The following is a 23,025-nucleotide window of genomic DNA, read 5'->3' as shown; positions in this document are numbered from 1 at the left end:
AAGTAAAATAGTAATTGCAACAAATACTATATTTGTTTCACTGTGTTGGAAATTGGTCCAGTAAGATTCAAGTTGTGGGTTCTCATCCATTTTAATGTTGCACTCTTGTTTTGCAGGAAATGTCATCTGAATTGGGAAAACTAACATGAACACCATATTAGAAAGTATTATCAAACTGCAGAACTGTAATTTTTCATAGTTATATCTACCGTAATTACTCTATGTTTTGGGACACTTTAAGTTTTCCGACAACCCCTTTTTCACCAAAATAATTATTTTTCGTGACTATAATTTTGGACATTCGGGTTTTCATCCATAATTAATGACTCCAATTTTTCGGACAGTATATTTTACAGCGCTATTTTATTAGATTTCTGCCCTGTTTTCGCTTATCTGGGACCCTTCGATCATGGAGTTTTACAACCCGATTATGGTTATAAAGCCTGTCTAAGAATGCCCTGAGGGCAATGGACCATTACAATTGCGTTATTGGGTAGATTGCCATGTTTACCGGTAATAAACAATGGTTCCACCCAACAGCATTTGAAATGCTATCATAATCAGGAAGCAGTGTTTTTTTATGATGTTTTATATACCATTTCAGGCAAGAGACTGCAAATAAGTGAAGTTGTATTTTATTTGAAGCAGAGAAAAAAAAGAGAGCAACACATTACAATTATTGCAAATTTATTAATTGGTTTTATTTCAATATAATAATTGACACACAAACATAACATTTATGTCTCTAAATTTTCGGACACTCATACATTTTGTATCTACATTTTAAACGTCCAAAAACTTAGAGTTATTACGGCATGTGAAATTATATTTATGTACAGAAGACATACACCGGGAATCTCTTATTGGGCTAGACATTTGTTAGAACTGCATGTAAAGCTAGAACTTGTAACAGAAATAATCCCAGATGCTTGCAGTAATATATAGCAAGATGTAAGAAGTAAAAATTATTTTTGACATCGACTATTTAGCAAAACAATTAAATTGCAGAATATGAAGCAAAATGGTAACTACCTTTCCCTTGCTGATCTCAAGTCCAATGGAATTCTTGAGATTCTGACTGGTAATATTTACAAGGATACCATCTGCTTTATTGGTTCTAAAGTCGAGCTCCATTTTGAATTTTTGTCCTACACTGAATTTGTCATCTGAAACAGCAAAAACACTTTAAACCGGCATGCACATAAGACTTATGATAAGTGATAAATGTCATTTAAAAAAGCCTGTAAATCAAGACCTGTGTTTGTGAAACACAATGCAGCTACTGCGCTTTTAAGCCAAACTGCAGATATTTGAGAGGAAACAAGTCCAAGGTCCATAACTTTGCCAAAAATCAATGGTACAGAACAAAACTCACACTTCATCTGTAAGACATGAACTTAAATTCAATTTTAAACAAGAGCACTGCATATCTGCTTGTCAGATGTTTTTTAAAGAGGTCACAGTGACCTTGACCTTTGACCTAGTGACTCCAAAATGGGTGTGGCATGTAGAACTCATCAAGGTGCATCTACATATGAAGTTTCAAAGTTGTAGGTGGAAGCACTTTGATTTTAGAGCCAATGTTAAGGTTTTAGCACGACGCGGACGGCGGAAGACACAACGAGCTGGCTATTACAATACCTCGGGTTTTCATTGAAAACGCCGAGCTAAAAATCAGCTTATTATCTAAAAGTATTTTGTAAAAAAAACCTCTAGAAAACATTTATTATAGAGTGAATTTCGAAGTCCAAAGCCAATCACGTCGCAAAAAAATCAATGGACCAGAACGAATTGCACACTTCATCTGTAGGTCATTGGAGGTTGATTCACATACCAAAAAAATCAGCTCATTAGCACTGGTTTTAAACCTCTGGAAAACAGAATTTCGGACAAGCTGAAAGATGGACAGTCCGACTGCTATATGCCACCCTACCGGGGGGCATAAAACCCCAAAATATAATGTTGTCTGTTACAAATGGTATTCAATAGAAAAAAAATGGGTTTTGGCTCTCTGCTTATGACACCATCTAGTGGTTTAAACCCTTTCAATTGCATTATCCTGAATTTTCAGTGTTTACTGTAGTACCATAATCATGTGTAAACAGCATTATTTGTTCTCTAAATGCTCAACATGTAAACAACATCGAAACATACAAGTATCACATGAAATCTTGAACAAAATGTACAACAAAACTAGTGCACCTAGTTTCAATTGGTTTGCACACAGAATTTATCTCATTTATCAAATTTGAACATGAAGTTCTCTTTTGTGTGCCAAGTTGAAAAGTTAATTTAGTACAGTGTTCAAGACAATTTCACCAACGTCCTATCCCTGAACAACATACCATACAAGCCCCAGGCTTCCCCGTTGAAGTAGGCTCCCTTCTCCACCTTGGCATAACACTTCTCAACACCACTGGCGAGAGTTGCCTCACTGGACGGCCTGCTGTCCCCATCTATCTTAAGACCACGAATACAGCCTCGAACACTGTGCGCCACCTGACCCGGGCAAGGAAAAAGTAACAATAAGTTTTTGTTGTGTTCATAGAGTTTTATTGTTCAAACACAAAAGAATAATTATATCCTGTTGTAGTTTTTCAGTTTTAAAAGAAATATTTTTATTCTATGCAATTTTGTAAATTTTTACTTAATTGTGATGTTATCATTTATTCATTATCAATAAACCCCATAAACGACATCAAACATAAGATGTAAACTGGTAGGAGCTTCATTCTCTGATAAAGGGTCACGCAAGGTTTCATGGTCTCATAAGGGGACAGTGTAGCTCCTAAAAAGTCTGCATTCATTGCGCAGGCTGGTCTGGAGCTACACACAAGCATATGACCCATTTTTTTGATGACGAAGGTCAAATTTGTATTCGCACAATTACTAAATTATTTCTGCACAACATTGTGTAAAATGCAATAAAAGTTTTGTTTTTTAAATAGTCAATACCATATCAACAATGGTAAAAATGCCTATTCAATACATACCACATTTTCATTGAGAAGAGGTTTGAAGCTACTTGGCACTCCACCGATAAACAATGGTGGTTCCACCTTCAACACCTTGGCAATCTTTCTTGAGCCCATATTCTCCTCATTGCCATCGACAACCACTGATATCCTCTGCAGGTTCTTATCAACCTTCACGTTGTGCCACTGACCATCTGCCAAACTTGTGCTTGTATTCACGGTTACTACCTTAATATCGTCATTTCGAGTTAATACTAGAACAAGAACATGGTCTTTTATTTGTGCTGCTACAAACTCTGTGTGGTCCAAGTTAGAAAGATAGATGAGAAGACCATTCTGGTAGAAAGTTCTGAAGTCCAAACTAATTTCAAATCTGAAATTAAGCATGTCACAGAATGAATGAGGGTATTAATTAATAAACAAAATAAGAGCTACAACTGACAACAAATAATAACAACACCCACATAGAGCTTTAATACAGATGGACGGCAATAATAATCAGTTCATATATATAACACGACTTTTATGATATTGCTATTTATAGTAATTTTGCAAGACAAACGGCATGAGAAAGGTGAAAATTTTGTTAACATTTGAAAAGTGTTCAATGTGTGCTTAATTTATAGAAAAGAAAACTTGCTTTGAAAATAAGTGCTGAATTTTGATCTAGTAACCTTTGACCACAAAGTATGAAGTTCACCATGTAACTACCTGGGAGGGACACAACACATTTGTTAATATTTGTGCAAAGTTATTTACAAAGTCTTCCATTCATGTTAGAGTATCAGTCTCGATTCAAGAATTTTCATAACACCAAGGGCATTAAGATATAATCAGCAAAAGGGCAAAAACTGCATGATTTGATATCATATTTGCAATGGGACGCTAATATGACCCTAAAAAAATCCTTATAATTAAGTTACCAAACATAAACAGGTTATATTTCTTGTTAAAAATAACAAAATGTTAAGTTACTAATTGCAACTTGCTTCCAGAATGTAACTAATTTAACAGAGCTCTTCAGTGAAATGATTTCCTAATTGGCAATGCTAACTTTCTGAGTATTTCTTTCTTGCTGGTGTTGATCTGATGAAAGCTCATGTCTGCCTCTCCGAATGTGAGGGCATCGACCTGGAAGTCAACACTTCTGGCAACTGTGGCACAAGGTGTAGGCCCTGATGTTGGGGTTCCCATTTTGTCCTGCAGGGAGTTTTTGGTGGGCTTCACCTTGCGGGACATGGGCTCCACCTCCAACATTCTGTCAAGAAACATTGATTGGGTTGTGTAATAGAATTGAACATTTGTGATTCATAGAATACAAATAAACAACATTAGTACTAGTAACATTTTGTTCATCATTTTTAATAAAATTTTTTTTTAAAAATGTACAGACACATTATAAATTGTTTATATTAGCAGCCTATATCAGTCTTGTCTTTTTTCTTTCTTCTTTTTTCACATCTAAAAACTAAGAACCGCGGTACATGGTATTTTTATCCAAAGGACCAAACTAGTCACCAAAACTACCAGTTAGTGTAAAGCTGTACATACATGAAATACCAAGCATGTCAAATGTTATCCAGCTACCCAGTACAGATCATCAAAATGACATGAAAATGTGCAAGTATACGTACATCAGTGCATGCTGTAGATCTGATAGCATACATGTAGAAACAGTGTCTGTATTGGTAAGTAAAAGTCAGAAAGCAAAATACAAAAGAACTAGAAATGTGCCACAGAAACTGATGCCCCCACAACTTATTTTTGGACAAAGCCACTGCATTTCCTGTGGTTTCAGTCAAAACTCCTTTCTTTTAAAGTCACCTTCACATGAGAGTAATTAAACTATGAAAGTTGATTGAGTATGATTCCGCCAGTTGATTATGAGGAGTTAAAAACATTTTTTGGGGGGACAGTCTTTTATTTTGGAAAACAAAGAGTAATGGCCTAATTCTCTTCTTTAAGATCATCTACACATAAAGGGTTAATTAAGAGAGAAAGTTTGATTGAGTGTGATTTAACTAATAACAAAGAGAAATTAAAAACACAAGCTTCAGGCCACTACCGGTATATATTCTATAGTGGAAATAACAGAGGGTAATACTTTTTGCTTAAAAGTTGTGGAAGTCAAATTCCTTTCATTTTGATCCTCAACACCTTGGTGTCATTTGAATGCAAACGTTTTAGCTTGATCCACCAGGTCATAACAAACATAAGCTCCTGGATTTATGGAAATACAGACATTCATATATATGGATGGACAATGCAATGCTTATTCCCTTTAACTCGATTGGGCATTACAAATACACAATCAATTGGAACTTAATCATGGACAGAAACTATTTCCTGTGAAGTCTTTCTCTTGGTTTCCATGGTAACCTACCTGATATTGCTTGGTGCATCACTTGCTAATGGTGGTTCAGGATCTACCAACATTCTGTCGTGCTGCATTTCCATGAGCTTACAACGGCCAATGTCCGCCCGGTCATATTTCTTTGGCTGGTTGATGTTCAGAATGCTAGAAGGATACAATAGTCTTGCGTACAACTGGCATGCAGTGGCTACTAGGGATAATTAGTACGGATGGCATCAAATACCTATATTGGTATTCGAATATTCACAGATCCATTCAATTGAATATTCAAATATTCGCATTAAACGGCTGGATTGATTAAACTTCTATTGCTCAGTTTCATATCCAGTAGGGATATTAATGTAAATTGACACAGAAATACAATTGAATATACAATTGTTGTGTTGAGAAATAGAAAGACAAATGTAGCTTAATTGTAAAAACAAACTCTGAAAAAGTCTATTTAGCCGAAATATATCAGAAAAGAGTGAAACTTGTTCCATTGTTTTGTAAGTTAAATCCGCTTGCCTAATACAAGGCTGTTTATTAATGTTGCCATCGAATAATTGTATCGCTGTTGGCTAATACTATGACCGATCCTGTAATCGGGAATAAATTGAAGGAAAAACATCATGCCATAGAATTTTATTTTTATCTGAAATTTTAAAAGTAACGATAGCATGAACGTTAATATAAAGAAACATATCAATAAGGCATGCAAAGTACATCAAACATTCAAGAACAAATATAAGGAAAAACATCACGTCATAGAATTTTATTTTTATTTGAAATTTTAAAATAACGATATATTGAACGTTTATAACTAGAAACATATCAATATGTCATGCAAAGTACATCACAAAACTGACACAGTTGTTAGACCCTATAAATATATTCAACTTCATGTTGCTGCAATAATTTTTTATGTGTGTCTTATTTTCGTTTATTTCGACAGTTTGGGTCCTTTCTTAGAGTGTGTATATTGCATTGCGCAATTTGAGTAATTCACACATTTTAATGGCTTTTCATACTGTTATCACATAAACTTAATTATTATTCGCCAGTCAATTGAAGCTGTTAATTGGCACCCCATTGACAAACAACAGTTCGGGGCCTTTCTTAGAGTGTGGATATTGCATTGCGCAATAAACGCTGATACGGGTCACGTTATCAGTTTGACACGAAGAGCGTCACATCAAGCATGTAATCCCAAATGATTTCTGCTGCTAATTAGTAAGCGGCTCGCAGGTCATTATTTATTTGGGCAATTACATTTGAAAAATAAAAAAATGCGAATAACAATTATGTTATTTGCCATCCCTAATAATTAAGTATTAGTCTTTGGCTTTTTTATTTTAAATAAGGTTAGTGCAAAGCTTGACAGAAGCATGAAGATATTTTAAACGTTATGCAACTTCTTCAAATTAAAACTAGAGCTTTGTCACAGACGTGACGAATGCCCCCACATGCCACATTGACACAGAACAATGCTCGATGCTTAAAACGCACTTTTAAACGTGACCCCATGACCTAGTTTTTTGACCCGGCATGGCCCATGTTGAAACTTGACATAAACATTATCTAGTTGCAACTTCTGACCAAGTGTGGTGAAGATCGGATGAAAACTACTTGAATTAAATAGCAGACACCATGCTCAATGTTTAAAACGCACTAAGTGACCCAGTGACCTAGTTTTTTGCCTGCCATGACACATGTTCACATGTTCAAACTTGCCCTAGACATCATCTAAATACAATTTCTGACCACGTTTGGTGAAGTTTGGATGAGAACTACTTGAATTAGAGAGCGGACACCATGCTCAATGTTAAAAACGCACTTAGTGACCCAGTGACCTAGTTTTTTGCCTGCCATGACCCATGTTCAAAGACATCATCTAGATACAACATCTGACCAAGATTGGTGAAGATCGGATGAATTAGAGAGCAGACACTTAATACGGACCGACAGACATACAAGCTCACTCCTATTTACCCGCCTAAACTTCGTTTGTGGGGGTATAAAAATTAACACCAAGAGCAAAAAATTGTTTCATTAGTATAAAGTTATCAAGTTGTGAATTTATTTTCATTTAGTTTTTTATTTTAATGAATTGCCAGTCTGAAAAAATAACTCCTCGTCTGATCGCCAATGCGATGAAATCTCGGCTCTGGCGATAGAAAATTGAATATAGATCGCCTGAATTGCGATGAAAAAAAATCTTAGAACATAAACCAATAAATAATCAATTTATGCATCTCAGGTGTAAATTCGTACAGTGAAACCGCTTGGTTACTTCCCTTAAAGGGGCCTTTTCACAGATTTTGGCATTTTTTTAACTTATTCATTAAATGCTTTATATTGATAAATGTAAACATTGGATCGTAAAAGCTCCAGTAAAAAATCAAGAATAAAATTAAAAAAGGAAAAGAACATTGCCCGGAGCAGGTTTCGAACCAGTGACCCCTGGAGTCCTGCCAGAGTCCTGAAGTAAAAACGCTTTAGCCTACTGAGCTATTCCGCCGAGTACACATATGTGACCTATTTTATACCTTATATAAGCAATCTTCGTAGTTTCACAAAATTTAACGACAAAAACAGAACTCTCCAAATTATTCAATCGTTTCGCGTTGCAACGCTTTATAATTTTTAGGTTTTAAAATCGTCAAAAGATGCATATAATGGCTATATTAGACCATGGTAAATGTTCAGAATTACTGTTTCCTCACAATTATCATAACTAAAACGAAAATTTGCGAATCTGAAACAACTTTTTTCAATTTTGTCAATTTACCAAAGCGTGAAAAGATCCCTTTAATGTTCTATCATTAGTGATCTCCCTTAGATGTTATAGAGAGTGTACAGTCCGGCTCACGTATTTAAAATGTTGTAATACTTTTGGTAAATTGAACTAACAGTCTACGCTAATAAATGCAATTACAGTGCAAGGGATTTTATAAATTAAGTAAAATGGTTGAATGTGTGTTATTAATAGCTTTGAAATTACGAAATAAACGTAACGGTATTCATCATTCATATGATTAAGATCGCGACCCGTGATCACCGGCTTTGTGTTTTTACTGGTAAACACTTGCTGCCGAGAATTACACTTTTATTGTTCTGCTAAGGTCAACAATGTTTAAACTGAAAGCTCCGACATTTTGCAATCTATATATAACGACCGTTGTCATCCTTTTATGATAATGTCACTGTAAATTGTTTCAATTTTTTTCTGGCTATGAAAGAGTTCTGCTGGCTATGAGATTTCCAAAGTTTCATAGCCACATTGGCTATGAAGACAAAAAAGTTAGTTTTGCAGACTGAATTGCTTCAATATTAAATAGTATTAATATATTTAAAACTTGCCATAGAAATGTATTAACATTATCAATTACAGACCATTACTCATTATACAATTGAGTACACAAACTGCAAATTTAGCAAACATTTGTACAACCAATTGGCCTTCCCTCTATTAATGACCACATCGCTAAGGCATCCATCAAGGGACTTGCTGGTCTCAGCTTGATCGTCCACGTTCAGGCCCTCTGGGACACCGCCTAGGTACAGGCCGCCATCTTCCCTCACTGCTATGTCCCGGAATTGTCTGTCCAAATTGCCTGTGGCAACCACCTTGTCATCCACATAAATTTCTATCCTGAAAGTAGTAGTGTAATAATTATGATGTAAGCTTGTGAATGAACATGCTGGCTACATTCAGAAGCAAAATATTGAAATTCCGTTTTATTCTGAACTGTCATCCCTTAAGCAAGATAAAATCGAATCGTTTCATTTGTAAATCAAATGGCTGAAGAACCTTATTTGTTCCCTTTTGTGCAACAACAACCCATCCTTAATAGCCACATGGAAGCAAACTTACCTTCTATCTGATGTTATATACAAATGAAACTAACTTGTATTAAATAATATGCATCAAAACAGTCTTTTAAATGATTAATAGAAACATTTATAGTAAAGTTCTGCAATCTCACTTTCTATCCAATTTCCTGACTGCAACATTATGAACCTTCCCGTCATTGTATCGCTCCTTGGAGTTTATTGAGATAGGGTTTCTACCTCCACTGAATTTCCCATACACTAACCCATCCTTCAAGGCCAGTGAGTAATAACTCTGGAAATAAAACAGAAAATATCAAACAATAAGCAAAAAACCTGGTATGCAGTCTATCCACTTTTGTTTTATTTGATGACATAAAAAAACAACATTATTTCATTGGTTCAAATTTCTTCTGTGAATATTTTTTTGCAACTTTAAAAAAATGATTAAATGGTTTTAAAGCCTGAAATAAGATTATGACTGGCCATAATGATATGGTTATTAGTAGCAACATAACTACATGGACTTCTGTATAAAATAGTTTAGTCTTTAAATTTAAATATTTATTCAATACTTTAAATGATAAATCAACTTGCAAGCATTTAGAGACTTGACACTTTATGGTATCAATTTTTAGTTGCTCACACTTAACAGCTACCTCTCTCATCTCAATCAGTAACCAACAAATATGTCTCGCTCTGGGAAAACAGGGTTTAATGCATGTGTAATGCATGCATGCTAATCAGGGACAACATTTTTCGCCTTTACTGGTGCTAAGTAAACTTTCCCTAAGAGTAGACTTTCTTTGAACAAATTATTCCATACAAGCTGAAAGTGTCTTCCCTGATTAATCTGTGTGGACTGCATAACACATGCATTAAACCCCATTTTCACAGAACGCAGCTCACATGGTTCCTTCTGCAACTGGTAACTACTCACATCTCCATTGACATTCTTGGCCAGTAGCAGCAGCCCATCAGGCTCGGTGGTAGAGAAGGAGATGGAGAGATCAGACTCAGAGGAGATCATGCTCACTCCCTGGTACTCTGCAAATCCGCTACCATAGAAACCAATGGACCGCAGACCCTAGAAAAATATAGAAACCAATGGACTGCACACTCCAGAATAACATAGAAACCAATGGAATGCAGACCCTAAAAACAGGTGAGTTTATTGCAACCATAAACAAACAAAAGTAACGATAAAAACTAAACTCAAGTAAGAAACAAATGGTTACATTCGGTATAAGTGTAAATATCTCAATAAAATCTGTGTGCATGAAAACTTATTCAATCAATTTTTTATTATAACATTTCAATAGTGCATTTAATAAACATTGATCATGTAAAGTAACTTACTGAAGGAGCTTTATGCACAATATTGGATGTGGGTATAGGTACAAAAGAGAAAAGAATGCACACTTACACTCTCTTTGCATCCCTCCAAGACTCCTATTGTAGATTTGCCATCCCACAGGTTGACAGCGTTACTTGACAATTGTAGACTTCGCATGCAGCCCAGAAAACTGTCCCCACTCACATGGTGTCTACAAATTAATACTGCATATTAATCATTGAAAACAGACTTAGGTAACTTAATATTAGTTAAACAGAATTTAAGAGATTGACCACATGCTGGGCTTTAAGCATCAATATAGACCCAAATATACATTAGTGGCAGATAATTGTGTATTTTCTAAAGCGAGTTAAAATTAGATTTAGATCGCTGCCCCAGATTCTGCACTTTAAACAGCTTTAGCCATGGTAAGACTTGAAAAGGTTGAAACAACCACATTTAGATTGATGTCCTTCATTGATAAAGATGCCTAAAAGCTTGAATGTGACATACAAACAACAAGAAGTATCGCTTAAAACGATGGAAACTCCCTTTGTGGTCATTATAAAGTAAACAAGTATTTATAATAATTGATGACAATAATAGTAAACATTCACCGTTTATTTAAAATTGAACTCCAACCCAAATAACACTATGGTCACTAAAGTAGATTGGCTGAATATGAGTCATGACTTGATCCTGTCTGTTGTAAAACAGCATGTCTAAAACACTGCCTGTCTTACATGTTAGACTTGGAATCAGGTTTCGAAATGTAGAAAACTTCTGACCATTTAGGACTACCTTGTTGAAGTCCCCCAGAATAAATATCCTATCAGTGTCCGGAATGACCCCAGTGACCGCAAACCTCATCAAAAGGTAGAGGACCATGCAAGGTACCTACATGCCAAATATATAAGAGATCGGTCAAATATTGAAGGCGCTATGAGAAACTGTAACCAAAGTTTGACCTTGAGAAAATCTATTATAAGCCTCGGTGACCTTGACCCCAGTGACCTCAAACCTCATCAAAAGGTAGAGATCCATGCAAGGTACCTACATGTCAAATAAGATAAGATAATCTTTTATTATAGTGACATGTGTTTACGTACAAGGTGTTGACAGACATATATACAATGCATAAAAGAACACCCGGCCTAATAGGCATAAGTCACCTTAACGGCAGTGTAACATATAACGTGATCATTATTATACAAACAGACAACAAAATATTTGAGCAACATGCTGAGTTCAATGAATAAATTAGAAATTATAGGTTTATCCAAGTTAGATCTATATAAGAATAATTTCAGTAGTACTAAATTATCCAATTAAGAAGGCATATTTCTAAAAAATATGTAATACGTAGATGGTACTTAAGAGTTCATTTACAATATTATATTATTTTAAAGTTTAAAATGACGCAACTGCATACAACAGATATTTTTTACAAATATAACATACTGCTTCTGATATAAAACGCATTAACAACAAATTTCGCACATTTTCTAGGATGACACTTAACCAACACAATTAATTTATCTTTATTTGATTGACATGTAGTATATTCTTCAGAGATCACATAACCACATACCTTCCGGTCTCGACCCTAAGTGGCAGAATTCCGGTTCTGAATTGTGCAAATAAAGCGCGTTCATTTCTTTTTAAGTTCAGTGTAAGGTATTCTTCACAAACAAAGTCAGTTTTGAAGGTTCTATATGTTCTTAACTTTGAAACATGTTCATATTCTCTAGACCAAATTATTGAGTAAAACTGAGTCATGTTTTCTTTAGCTATATCCATTGGAATGGGACGTTTAAGGTTATAATAATCCGTAAGGTTAAGACTAGCCACTACTGTTTTAAAATCACTGCACCAGTTATTGTTATTTGATGAACTGTTGTCCCTATCAAATGCTCGTTTGGTTAATCTATTTACGTCAAGTTTTACAAGTCTGTTCCAAAACCTGATCATTGCAAGCCATCTACGGTAAGTGCTCGGTAACCATCCAATTTCACCCAGTAGCGCTAATATAGGCGTAAATCTATGTACATCTAAAAAGTACCGTATTGCCCGGTGGTGAACATTGTCTGATGATTGAAAGTGTTTAAATCCTCAAATGGATGCACAGTAATCCGATATAGGTATCACACACGAATTGTATAACTTTTCATAGGTTTTAAATCCAGCTTGCTTCATATTATGAATTTTATTTATAATAGATCCGAGAGCTCTTCCGGCACTTTTTGCAAGCATTTCACAATGAAAACTATAATCACGCTTTTCGTGCATTACTACGCCCAGATACTTATATTTGTCTACAATTTCAAGCACATTTAATCCAGTTTTAAATTCGTTGTGTGCGCCCCTTTCTAAAATGCACGACTTTAGATTTTTCTGTATTGATGAGTACCCTCCATAGTTTACACCAGTCATGCATTTGGTTAAGCATAATCTTAAGATCGGCCTCCGAGTTGGCGATGACTATATCATCGCGTATAGTTACATGGATACTGAAGTTTCATTGATCATGACCCCGAGGTCAAGGTTGTTGATTTCCGCTACTAGGCCATTGACGAAGACAGAGAATAGCGTCGCCGATAAGTTGTCTCCCTGTTTCACGCCCTTGTAACACTGGAACCACTCTGTTAAACGACCATTAACCTGCACGCACAATACTGTTTGGCTATATATACTTTTTATAGAGTTATAAAGTTTTCCGTCAAATCCGTTTAGCAAAAGTTTATACATAAGCATTTCTCGGTCGATAAAATCAAAACATTTGCGCAGGTCTATAAATGCAGCGATTACAGATTTATTGTCCTTTACAATACTGTCTAATGTGAACACGTGATCCTCGCATGAGAGGCCGCTTCTGAATCCGTTTTGCCCTTCCGCAAGAATATTGTTATCGTCTAGATAATGTAAGAGATGGGTAAAATATTGAAGACACTATGAGAAACTGTAACAAAAGTGTGACGGAAGGAAGGAAGTAAGTAAGGTCAAACTGTCAAGTAAATGCTCCAACAATGTTTGCTAAATAATTGAAAATGAAATGTTTTTCACCATAAGCCCATGCAAAAGGTTAATAATCAAAGACAAATTTACCCAGATCCTTTTCTGTAAATATCCAAATTAACGGAAGGTGGAATTCCTCCAAAGAAGAGGTCATTCATGGAGACATTCAGTAAACGGTCGCCTGGGTTACCCTGGGTGATCAGACTCTCAACTTTGGAGACCTTCAGCACAGCTGTAAACAAAAACATACTGTTGAATCATACTTCATACCTTGTGGCTCTAAACGAAAAAATCCACAATATAAGTTTGAGTGATATCCGTCAAGCCATTTCTGAGAAAATAGCTTACAGAAAAACGGTTCCTACATATTTTGTACACATACATTTTTTTTACATAAAAAGGCCCTGTATTTTGAAAAATTTCAATCAAGAGTTACCAAACTTGGCCTTTGGGGTCATATTAATATGGTGAATACATGTTTTAAGTTTTAATGAAATCCTTATGCCATTCCTAAGAAACTAGCTTAGCAAAATCTTAAAGCTGATTATATATGTGAAACGGCCAAACAAATTTACAATTGCAAAACTATAGTAACTATACTTGGTCCATGGGGTCATTTAAATATGGTGAATACATTCTTAGTTTGAATTAAATCCCTCTTGACATTAATGAGAAATTTACTTAACAAGAAACTTGAACCTAGCTTTATCTAAACACTGCTGAATATACAAAATGAATAATGGAATTCAGTCCAACAAGACAATGACATACAGTGTTATATTCAATGTTGAATATAAAAAATATGTTTTCCAGTCGTTGCTTTATGTGATCATACTACAACACCAAAACCTTTTCTACCGTCATTCTAAACCAGTGAGTTCATAAAAAAAACTGCTTGCTTGCTTTCTATTGGCTAATCTACTGTGACTGTGTGTAAAACATGATTGATATTAGTAGGAAAATAAACGCTCATATATAATGTGTAACATTTTTAATAATTATCATTTATTATTGAGAACAAATATGAAAGCTACTTTTGCAACAGTCAATGAATAAAAATAACACCACCAAAGAACATTGATTGTAATTATAAGCATAGTTTTTTCCCTTCTTTAGCAAAGACCTTATATAAGTCCCTTCCCTCAAGAGATAGGCCCATTACCCTCAGAAAATTTCTGACAAATAATGCAATTTTCCCTCCATTCGAAACTTACTTCATACTTTGGGCAATGTCTTTCCCTCTTTCAATTTTGTTCATTTTTTCCCCCAAAATGGAAGGCGAGGCCCGTTCCCCAAATCAAGAAAAAAAAGCGCTGTAAACAGTTTTACATCTAACATAATTTCTATCGAGAGAATAAGCAGCAATATGGACTGGACTTCAAATTAATAAAATATTTTTTATCTTGGGAATGTTCACATCATGTTTTGTTTTGAAAAGACATGATGAGATTCTTTGTTTAAGTATTGTTTATTGTGTTGAACCTAAAGAATACCATATAAATACAATTTAATTAATAACAGTTCCATCCCAACGATGCAATGTTAATGGATGGAATAATAATAAAATTTGGTTAGGAAGCAAGAAATATTAGTTGCATATCTCTACCACAAGCATCTTACTCACAAGACAAACACACAACCAAACGGTACATAGGTAAACTAGATTTAACTTCATTCAAAACCAGAACAATCATTTCAGATGGCTAACACCTCTGCAATGGCTTATTTCAAACAGGTGGAAAACTTGTATATTAGTAAAATTAACCTCAACATTAATTAATTAGTTTGTTAGCAACTTAACATTGATCATACACAAAGGCAAAACATGCAACAAATAGTGTGATATATAAATATAAATATATATATATATACATATACATACACACACACACACACACACACACAAATATTGTCTTGTACTTCTATATAGACAGTTTAAAGAATACTAATATAACAACACTATTATGTGTAACTTGAAAACACTTTTTTATGAAATTAAATTAAAAAGTTATCTCACTTTGGCAACACCAATTGAGCAATTGACAATATTGTTTAAAAATAACTGTTGGTACAAAAATTGCAATACTTTATATAGCATAATACTTTATACAATTTATATCTTCTAGCAAATGATATTGTATGAAACTGCAACAGAAAAAGCAGAGAGAACTAAAACAAGAAACTACATGCATCTCAGAACCAGAAATTTAGCCAAACATTGAACAAATATTTTACTGAATGTTGACATTATGTATACACACCGTAATTACTTATATGAATCAGAAATGTATGTACTTTAAGGTTACAAAGTATGTTTGTAACATAATTGTAACTAATCAAAGAAACAGCTGAACATTATGAGATTCATTCTTAACAAATATGTGAAACATTCAGTTAAATTATAACAGAGAATGGGAAAAATAAAAGTTTAAAAACAAGTTAAATATTTACTAATGTTATTTTAACTTAAACATCTTTAATTGCTTCATTACATAAAAAAAACACTTTCACCCATACTCCTACACATATTTCAGTCAGACACATGCAAGCATTCTACATCACTACGACAACACAAGGAGCACACAACACGTCACTAAGCAGCAAAGCAGACAGAGGTAAGGCCTTATTACACATATCTCTACCAAGGAGACCACTGCGTGCAGCGGCCACTGACACCCATTGGTTGCGGTTGTACTTCATCTCAGACTGGATACGCCCATAGGACCCCTGGCCCAGGTAGTACTTGAATACCACAAAGCCATTCTCCAGCTCTATTGCCATGAATTCAGACTGGAATGAAAAATGAATTGGTGAGAATTCAGAACAAATTAACCCTTCACCACTTAGATACGTATTTTGACGCATTCGTAGGCCCTAAGAATGTTAGATTTAAGTAAAGATCTTTCTTACTAGATTCAAATTGTAAAGACTTCATTTCCAACCCTTAGATACTGATAAGCAGCAAACAGAATAAAACCTGAACAGACTGCAAGTTATTTGCAGGCTGTTCTTGTTTTATTCTGTATATAGCCATTTTTACTTTGCTTCTGAGTGGGAAAGGGTTAAGTAATGATTTTCAATAGGAATAATAAACAAAATGTACAATTATAATTGTGTTATGGATTGTATTCCTTCATTTTGAATTTGAAGTTTAAAACATAAGAAAAGTTATATCATGAAATTCTGGATGTGACCAAAGCTTTAAATCTCAGTTTCATGTACAGAAGCATAATTAATTTATATCTGTATGCTAGTATGAATAATATGCACATCTCTAGTCATGTATGAATACTAAACAAATCTGTTTACAAGTAATTTCTGCATCACTGTATAAATTGTCCAAAATATTTCTCGTTCAGATGAACAAACATTACTAAAATAACATACTGTTTGAGGATTGCCCACAAAGAAGAGGGAAGCATTATCCCAGTAAGTCTTAAAGTCTAGAATAATATTGGCAATGAGAGGGGAGAGAAATCTGTTCTTGTCTGTCACTGCGTATCCTGTTCCATCAAATGAGTACACATTGGCAGCAGGAGGCTGGGAGGGGCTGCAAACAGATTTGTATCAGTATAATAGTTTACGCATTATAGTAACTTACTGAGTTGAAACCTGAAATAATTAAGTTGTTTTTGTAACTTATTAAAACAAATATACATGTAAACTTGTAAATCCAAGAATATTTTCAGTTTTTTTTTCAATATTGATGTGATTACCCAAATAAGGGGACAAAAGACCCTTATTAAGCTTTGTTCACACCAATATATTTAAGCTTCATCTTTCAAAAGCTTTAGGCTAATTTAGATTCAGTTTACTGTGCGTCCTAAGAGAAGATCTTGAGAACGTTTCATCAATGGGGATCAAGCCCGGACCTCCTAATCGCTAGGCCTTAACCAAATCCACTGTGACACCACAACCTCAAAGTGTCTGTATTGGTAAGTAAAAGTCAGAAAGCAAAATACAAAAGAACTAGAAATGTGCCACAGAAACTGATGCCCCCACAACTTATTTTTGGACAAAGCCACTGCATTTCCTGTGGTTTCAGTCAAAACTCCTTTCTTTTAAAGTCACCTTCACATGAGAGTAATTAAACTATGAAAGTTGATTGAGTATGATTCCGCCAGTTGATTATGAGGAGTTAAAAACATTTTTTGGGGGTCAGTCTTTTATTTTGGAAAACAAAGAGTAATGGCCTAATTCTCTTCTTTAAGATCATCTACACATAAAGGGTTAATTAAGAGAGAAAGTTTGATTGAGTGTGATTTAACTAATAACAAAGAGAAATTAAAAACACAAGCTTCAGGCCACTACCGGTATATATTCTATAGTGGAAATAACAGAGGGTAATACTTTTTGCTTAAAAGTTGTGGAAGTCAAATTCCTTTCATTTTGATCCTCAACACCTTGGTGTCATTTGAATGCAAACGTTTTAGCTTGATCCACCAGGTCATAACAAACATAAGCTCCTGGATTTATGGAAATACAGACATTCATATATATGGATGGACAATGCAATGCTTATTCCCTTTAACTCGATTGGGCATTACAAATACACAATCAATTGGAACTTAATCATGGACAGAAACTATTTCCTGTGAAGTCTTTCTCTTGGTTTCCATGGTAACCTACCTGATATTGCTTGGTGCATCACTTGCTAATGGTGGTTCAGGATCTACCAACATTCTGTCGTGCTGCATTTCCATGAGCTTACAACGGCCAATGTCCGCCCGGTCATATTTCTTTGGCTGGTTGATGTTCAGAATGCTAGAAGGATACAATAGTCTTGCGTACAACTGGCATGCAGTGGCTACTAGGGATAATTAGTACGGATGGCATCAAATACCTATATTGGTATTCGAATATTCACAGATCCATTCAATTGAATATTCAAATATTCGCATTAAACGGCTGGATTGATTAAACTTCTATTGCTCAGTTTCATATCCAGTAGGGATATTAATGTAAATTGACACAGAAATACAATTGAATATACAATTGTTGTGTTGAGAAATAGAAAGACAAATGTAGCTTAATTGTAAAAACAAACTCTGAAAAAGTCTATTTAGCCGAAATATATCAGAAAAGAGTGAAACTTGTTCCATTGTTTTGTAAGTTAAATCCGCTTGCCTAATACAAGGCTGTTTATTAATGTTGCCATCGAATAATTGTATCGCTGTTGGCTAATACTATGACCGATCCTGTAATCGGGAATAAATTGAAGGAAAAACATCATGCCATAGAATTTTATTTTTATCTGAAATTTTAAAAGTAACGATAGCATGAACGTTAATATAAAGAAACATATCAATAAGGCATGCAAAGTACATCAAACATTCAAGAACAAATATAAGGAAAAACATCACGTCATAGAATTTTATTTTTATTTGAAATTTTAAAATAACGATATATTGAACGTTTATAATTAGAAACATATCAATATGTCATGCAAAGTACATCACAAAACTGACACAGTTGTTAGACCCTATAAATATATTCAACTTCATGTTGCTGCAATAATTTTTTATGTGTGTCTTATTTTCGTTTATTTCGACAGTTTGGGTCCTTTCTTAGAGTGTGTATATTGCATTGCGCAATTTGAGTAATTCACACATTTTAATGGCTTTTCATACTGTTATCACATAAACTTAATTATTATTCGCCAGTCAATTGAAGCTGTTAATTGGCACCCCATTGACAAACAACAGTTCGGGGCCTTTCTTAGAGTGTGGATATTGCATTGCGCAATCAACGCTGATACGGGTCACGTTATCAGTTTGACACGAAGAACGTCACATCAAGCATGTAATCCCAAATGATTTCTGCTGCTTATTAGTAAGCGGCTCGCAGGTCATTATTTATTTGGGCAATTACATTTGAAAAATAAAAAAATGCGAATATCAATTATGTTATTTGCCATCCCTAATAATTAAGTATTAGTCTTTGGCTTTTTTATTTTAAATAAGGTTAGTGCAAAGCTTGACAGAAGCATGAAGATATTTTAAACGTTATGCAACTTCTTCAAATTAAAACTAGAGCTTTGTCACAGACGTGACGAATGCCCCCACATGCCACATTGACACAGAACAATGCTCGATGCTTAAAACGCACTTTTAAACGTGACCCCATGACCTAGTTTTTTGACCCGGCATGGCCCATGTTGAAACTTGACATAAACATTATCTAGTTGCAACTTCTGACCAAGTGTGGTGAAGATCGGATGAAAACTACTTGAATTAAATAGCAGACACCATGCTCAATGTTTAAAACGCACTAAGTGACCCAGTGACCTAGTTTTTTGCCTGCCATGACACATGTTCACATGTTCAAACTTGCCCTAGACATCATCTTAATACAATTTCTGACCACGTTTGGTGAAGTTTGGATGAGAACTACTTGAATTAGAGAGCGGACACCATGCTCAATGTTAAAAACGCACTTAGTGACCCAGTGACCTAGTTTTTTGCCTGCCATGACCCATGTTCAAAGACATCATCTAGATACAACATCTGACCAAGATTGGTGAAGATCGGATGAATTAGAGAGCAGACACTTAATACGGACCGACAGACATACAAGCTCACTCCTATTTACCCGCCTAAACTTCGTTTGTGGGGGTATAAAAATTAACACCAAGAGCAAAAAGTTGTTTCATTAGTATAAAGTTATCAAGTTGTGAATTTATTTTCATTTAGTTTTTTATTTTAATGAATTGCCAGTCTGAAAAAATAACTCCTCGTCTGATCGCCAATGCGATGAAATCTCGGCTCTGGCGATAGAAAATTGAATATAGATCGCCTGAATTGCGATGAAAAAAAATCTTAGAACATAAACCAATAAATAATCAATTTATGCATCTCAGGTGTAAATTCGTACAGTGAAACCGCTTGGTTACTTCCCTTAATGTTCTATCATTAGTGATCTCCCTTAGATGTTATAGAGAGTGTACAGTCCGGCTCACGTATTTAAAATGTTGTAATACTTTTGGTAAATTGAACTTACAGTCTACGCTAATAAATGCAATTACAGTGCAAGCGATTTTATAAATTAAGTAAAATGGTTGAATGTGTGTTATTAATAGCTTTGAAATTACGAAATAAACGTAACGGTATTCATCATTCATATGATTAAGATCGCGACCCGTGATCACCGGCTTTGTGTTTTTACTGGTAAACACTTGCTGCCGAGAATTACACTTTTATTGTTCTGCTAAGGTCAACAATGTTTAAACTGAAAGCTCCGACATTTTGCAATCTATATATAACGACCGTTGTCATCCTTTTATGATAATGTCACTGTAAATTGTTTCAATTTTTTTCTGGCTATGAAAGAGTTCTGCTGGCTATGAGATTTCCAAAGTTTCATAGCCACATTGGCTATGAAGACAAAAAAGTTAGTTTTGCAGACTGAATTGCTTCAATATTAAATAGTATTAATATATTTAAAACTTGCCATAGAAATGTATTAACATTATCAATTACAGACCTTTACTCATTATACAATTGAGTACACAAACTGCAAATTTAGCAAACATTTGTACAACCAATTGGCCTACCCTCTATTAATGACCACATCGCTTAGGCATCCATCAAGGGACTTGCTGGTCTCAGCTTGATCGTCCACGTTCAGGCCCTCTGGGACACCGCCTAGGTACAGCCCGCCATCTTCCCTCACTGCTATGTCCCGCAATTGTCTGTCCAAATTGCCTGTGGCAACCACCTTGTCATCCACATAAATTTCTATCCTGAAAGTAGTAGTGTAATAATTATGATGTAAGCTTGTGAATGAACATGCTGGCTACATTCAGAAGCAAAATATTGAAATTCCGTTTTATTCTGAACTGTCATCCCTTAAGCAAGATAAAATCGAATCGTTTCATTTGTAAATCAAATGGCTGAAGAACCTTATTTGTTCCCTTTTGTGCAACAACAACCCATCCTTAATAGCCACATGGAAGCAAACTTACCTTCTATCTGATGTTATATACAAATGAAACTAACTTGTATTAAATAATATGCATCAAAACAGTCTTTTAAATGATTAATAGAAACATTTATAGTAAAGTTCTGCAATCTCACTTTCTATCCAATTTCCTGACTGCCACAGTATGAACCTTCCCGTCATTGTATCGCTCCTTGGAGTTTATTGAGATAGGGTTTCTACCTCCACTGAATTTCCCATACACTAACCCATCCTTCAAGACCAGTGAGTAATAACTCTGGAAATAAAACAGAAAATATCAAACAATAAGCAAAAAACCTGGTATGCAGTCTATCCACTTCTGTTTTATTTGATGACATAAAAAAACAACATTATTTCATTGGTTCAAATTTCTTCTGTGAATATTTTTTTGCAACTTTAAAAAAATGATTAAATGGTTTTAAAGCCTGAAATAAGATTATGACTGGCCATAATGATATGGTTATTAGTAGCAACATAACTACATGGACTTCTGTATAAAGTAGTTTAGTCTTTAAATTTAAATATTTATTCAATACTTTAAATGATAAATCAACTTGCAAGCATTTAGAGACTTGACACTTTATGGTATCAATTTTTAGTTGCTCACACTTAACAGCTACCTCTCTCATCTCAATCAGTAACCAACAAATATGTCTCGCTCTGGGAAAACAGGGTTTAATGCATGTGTAATGCATGCATGCTAATCAGGGACAACATTTTCCGCCTTTACTGGTGCTAAGTAAACTTTTCCTAAGAGTAGACTTTCTTTGAACAAATTATTCCATACAAGCTGAAAGTGTCTTCCCTGATTAATCTGTGTGGACTGCATAACACATGCATTAAACCCCATTTTCACAGAACGCAGCTCACATGGTTCCTTCTGCAACTGGTAACTACTCACATCTCCATTGACATTCTTGGCCAGTAGCAGCAGCCCATCAGGCTCGGTGGTAGAGAAGGAGATGGAGAGATCAGACTCAGAGGAGATCATGCTCACTCCCTGGTACTCTGCAAATCCGCTACCATAGAAACCAATGGACCGCAGACCCTAGAAAAATATAGAAACCAATGGACTGCACACTCCAGAATAACATAGAAACCAATGGAATGCAGACCCTAAAAACAGGTGAGTTTATTGCAACCATAAACAAACAAAAGTAACGATAAAAACTAAACTCAAGTAAGAAACAAATGGTTACATTCGGTATAAGTGTAAATATCTCAATAAAATCTGTGTGCATGAAAACTTATTCAATCAATTTTTTATTATAACATTTCAATAGTGCATTTAAAAAACATTGATCATGTAAAGTAACTTACTGAAGGAGCTTTATGCACAATATTGGATGTGGGTATAGATACAAAAGAGAAAAGAATGCACACTTACACTCTCTTTGCATCCCTCCAAGACTCCTATTGTAGATTTGCCATCCCACAGGTTGACAGCGTTACTTGACAATTGTAGACTTCGCATGCAGCCCAGAAAACTGTCCCCACTCACATGGTGTCTACAAATTAATACTGCATATTAATCATTGAAAACAGACTTAGGT

The 23,025-nt window shown here is 34.9% G+C and overlaps 1 protein-coding gene across 2 annotated transcripts in view; it reads right to left on the bottom strand.

Moving 5' to 3' along the window:
- LOC127862531 (laminin subunit alpha-2-like) overlaps window positions 1-23,025 on the bottom strand; it is a 36,280-nt gene that overhangs the window by 4,028 nt on the left and 9,227 nt on the right. The window contains exons 8-16 of one of the 2 annotated variants that reach the window (XM_052401695.1): window positions 22,860-22,980; window positions 22,374-22,520; window positions 21,589-21,728; window positions 21,066-21,254; window positions 18,143-18,277; window positions 4,030-4,233; window positions 2,994-3,348; window positions 2,346-2,499; window positions 1,033-1,166 (exon numbers count right to left, since the gene is read on the bottom strand). In XM_052401695.1, coding sequence (XP_052257655.1) covers window positions 1,033-1,166; window positions 2,346-2,499; window positions 2,994-3,348; window positions 4,030-4,233; window positions 18,143-18,277; window positions 21,066-21,254; window positions 21,589-21,728; window positions 22,374-22,520; window positions 22,860-22,980 — 1,579 coding nt within the window. Of the gene's footprint in view, window positions 1-1,032; window positions 1,167-2,345; window positions 2,500-2,993; window positions 3,349-4,029; window positions 4,234-5,358; window positions 5,494-18,142; window positions 18,278-21,065; window positions 21,255-21,588; window positions 21,729-22,373; window positions 22,521-22,859; window positions 22,981-23,025 lie in introns of both variants that reach the window. The other variant, XM_052401694.1, reaches the window with a different exon arrangement.

The sequence above is a fragment of the Dreissena polymorpha genome, chromosome 16 (genome assembly GCF_020536995.1).
Source record: "Dreissena polymorpha isolate Duluth1 chromosome 16, UMN_Dpol_1.0, whole genome shotgun sequence".
NCBI classification, from domain to species: domain Eukaryota; kingdom Metazoa; phylum Mollusca; class Bivalvia; order Myida; family Dreissenidae; genus Dreissena; species Dreissena polymorpha.
This window is presented reverse-complemented; position numbering and strand designations above follow the sequence as displayed.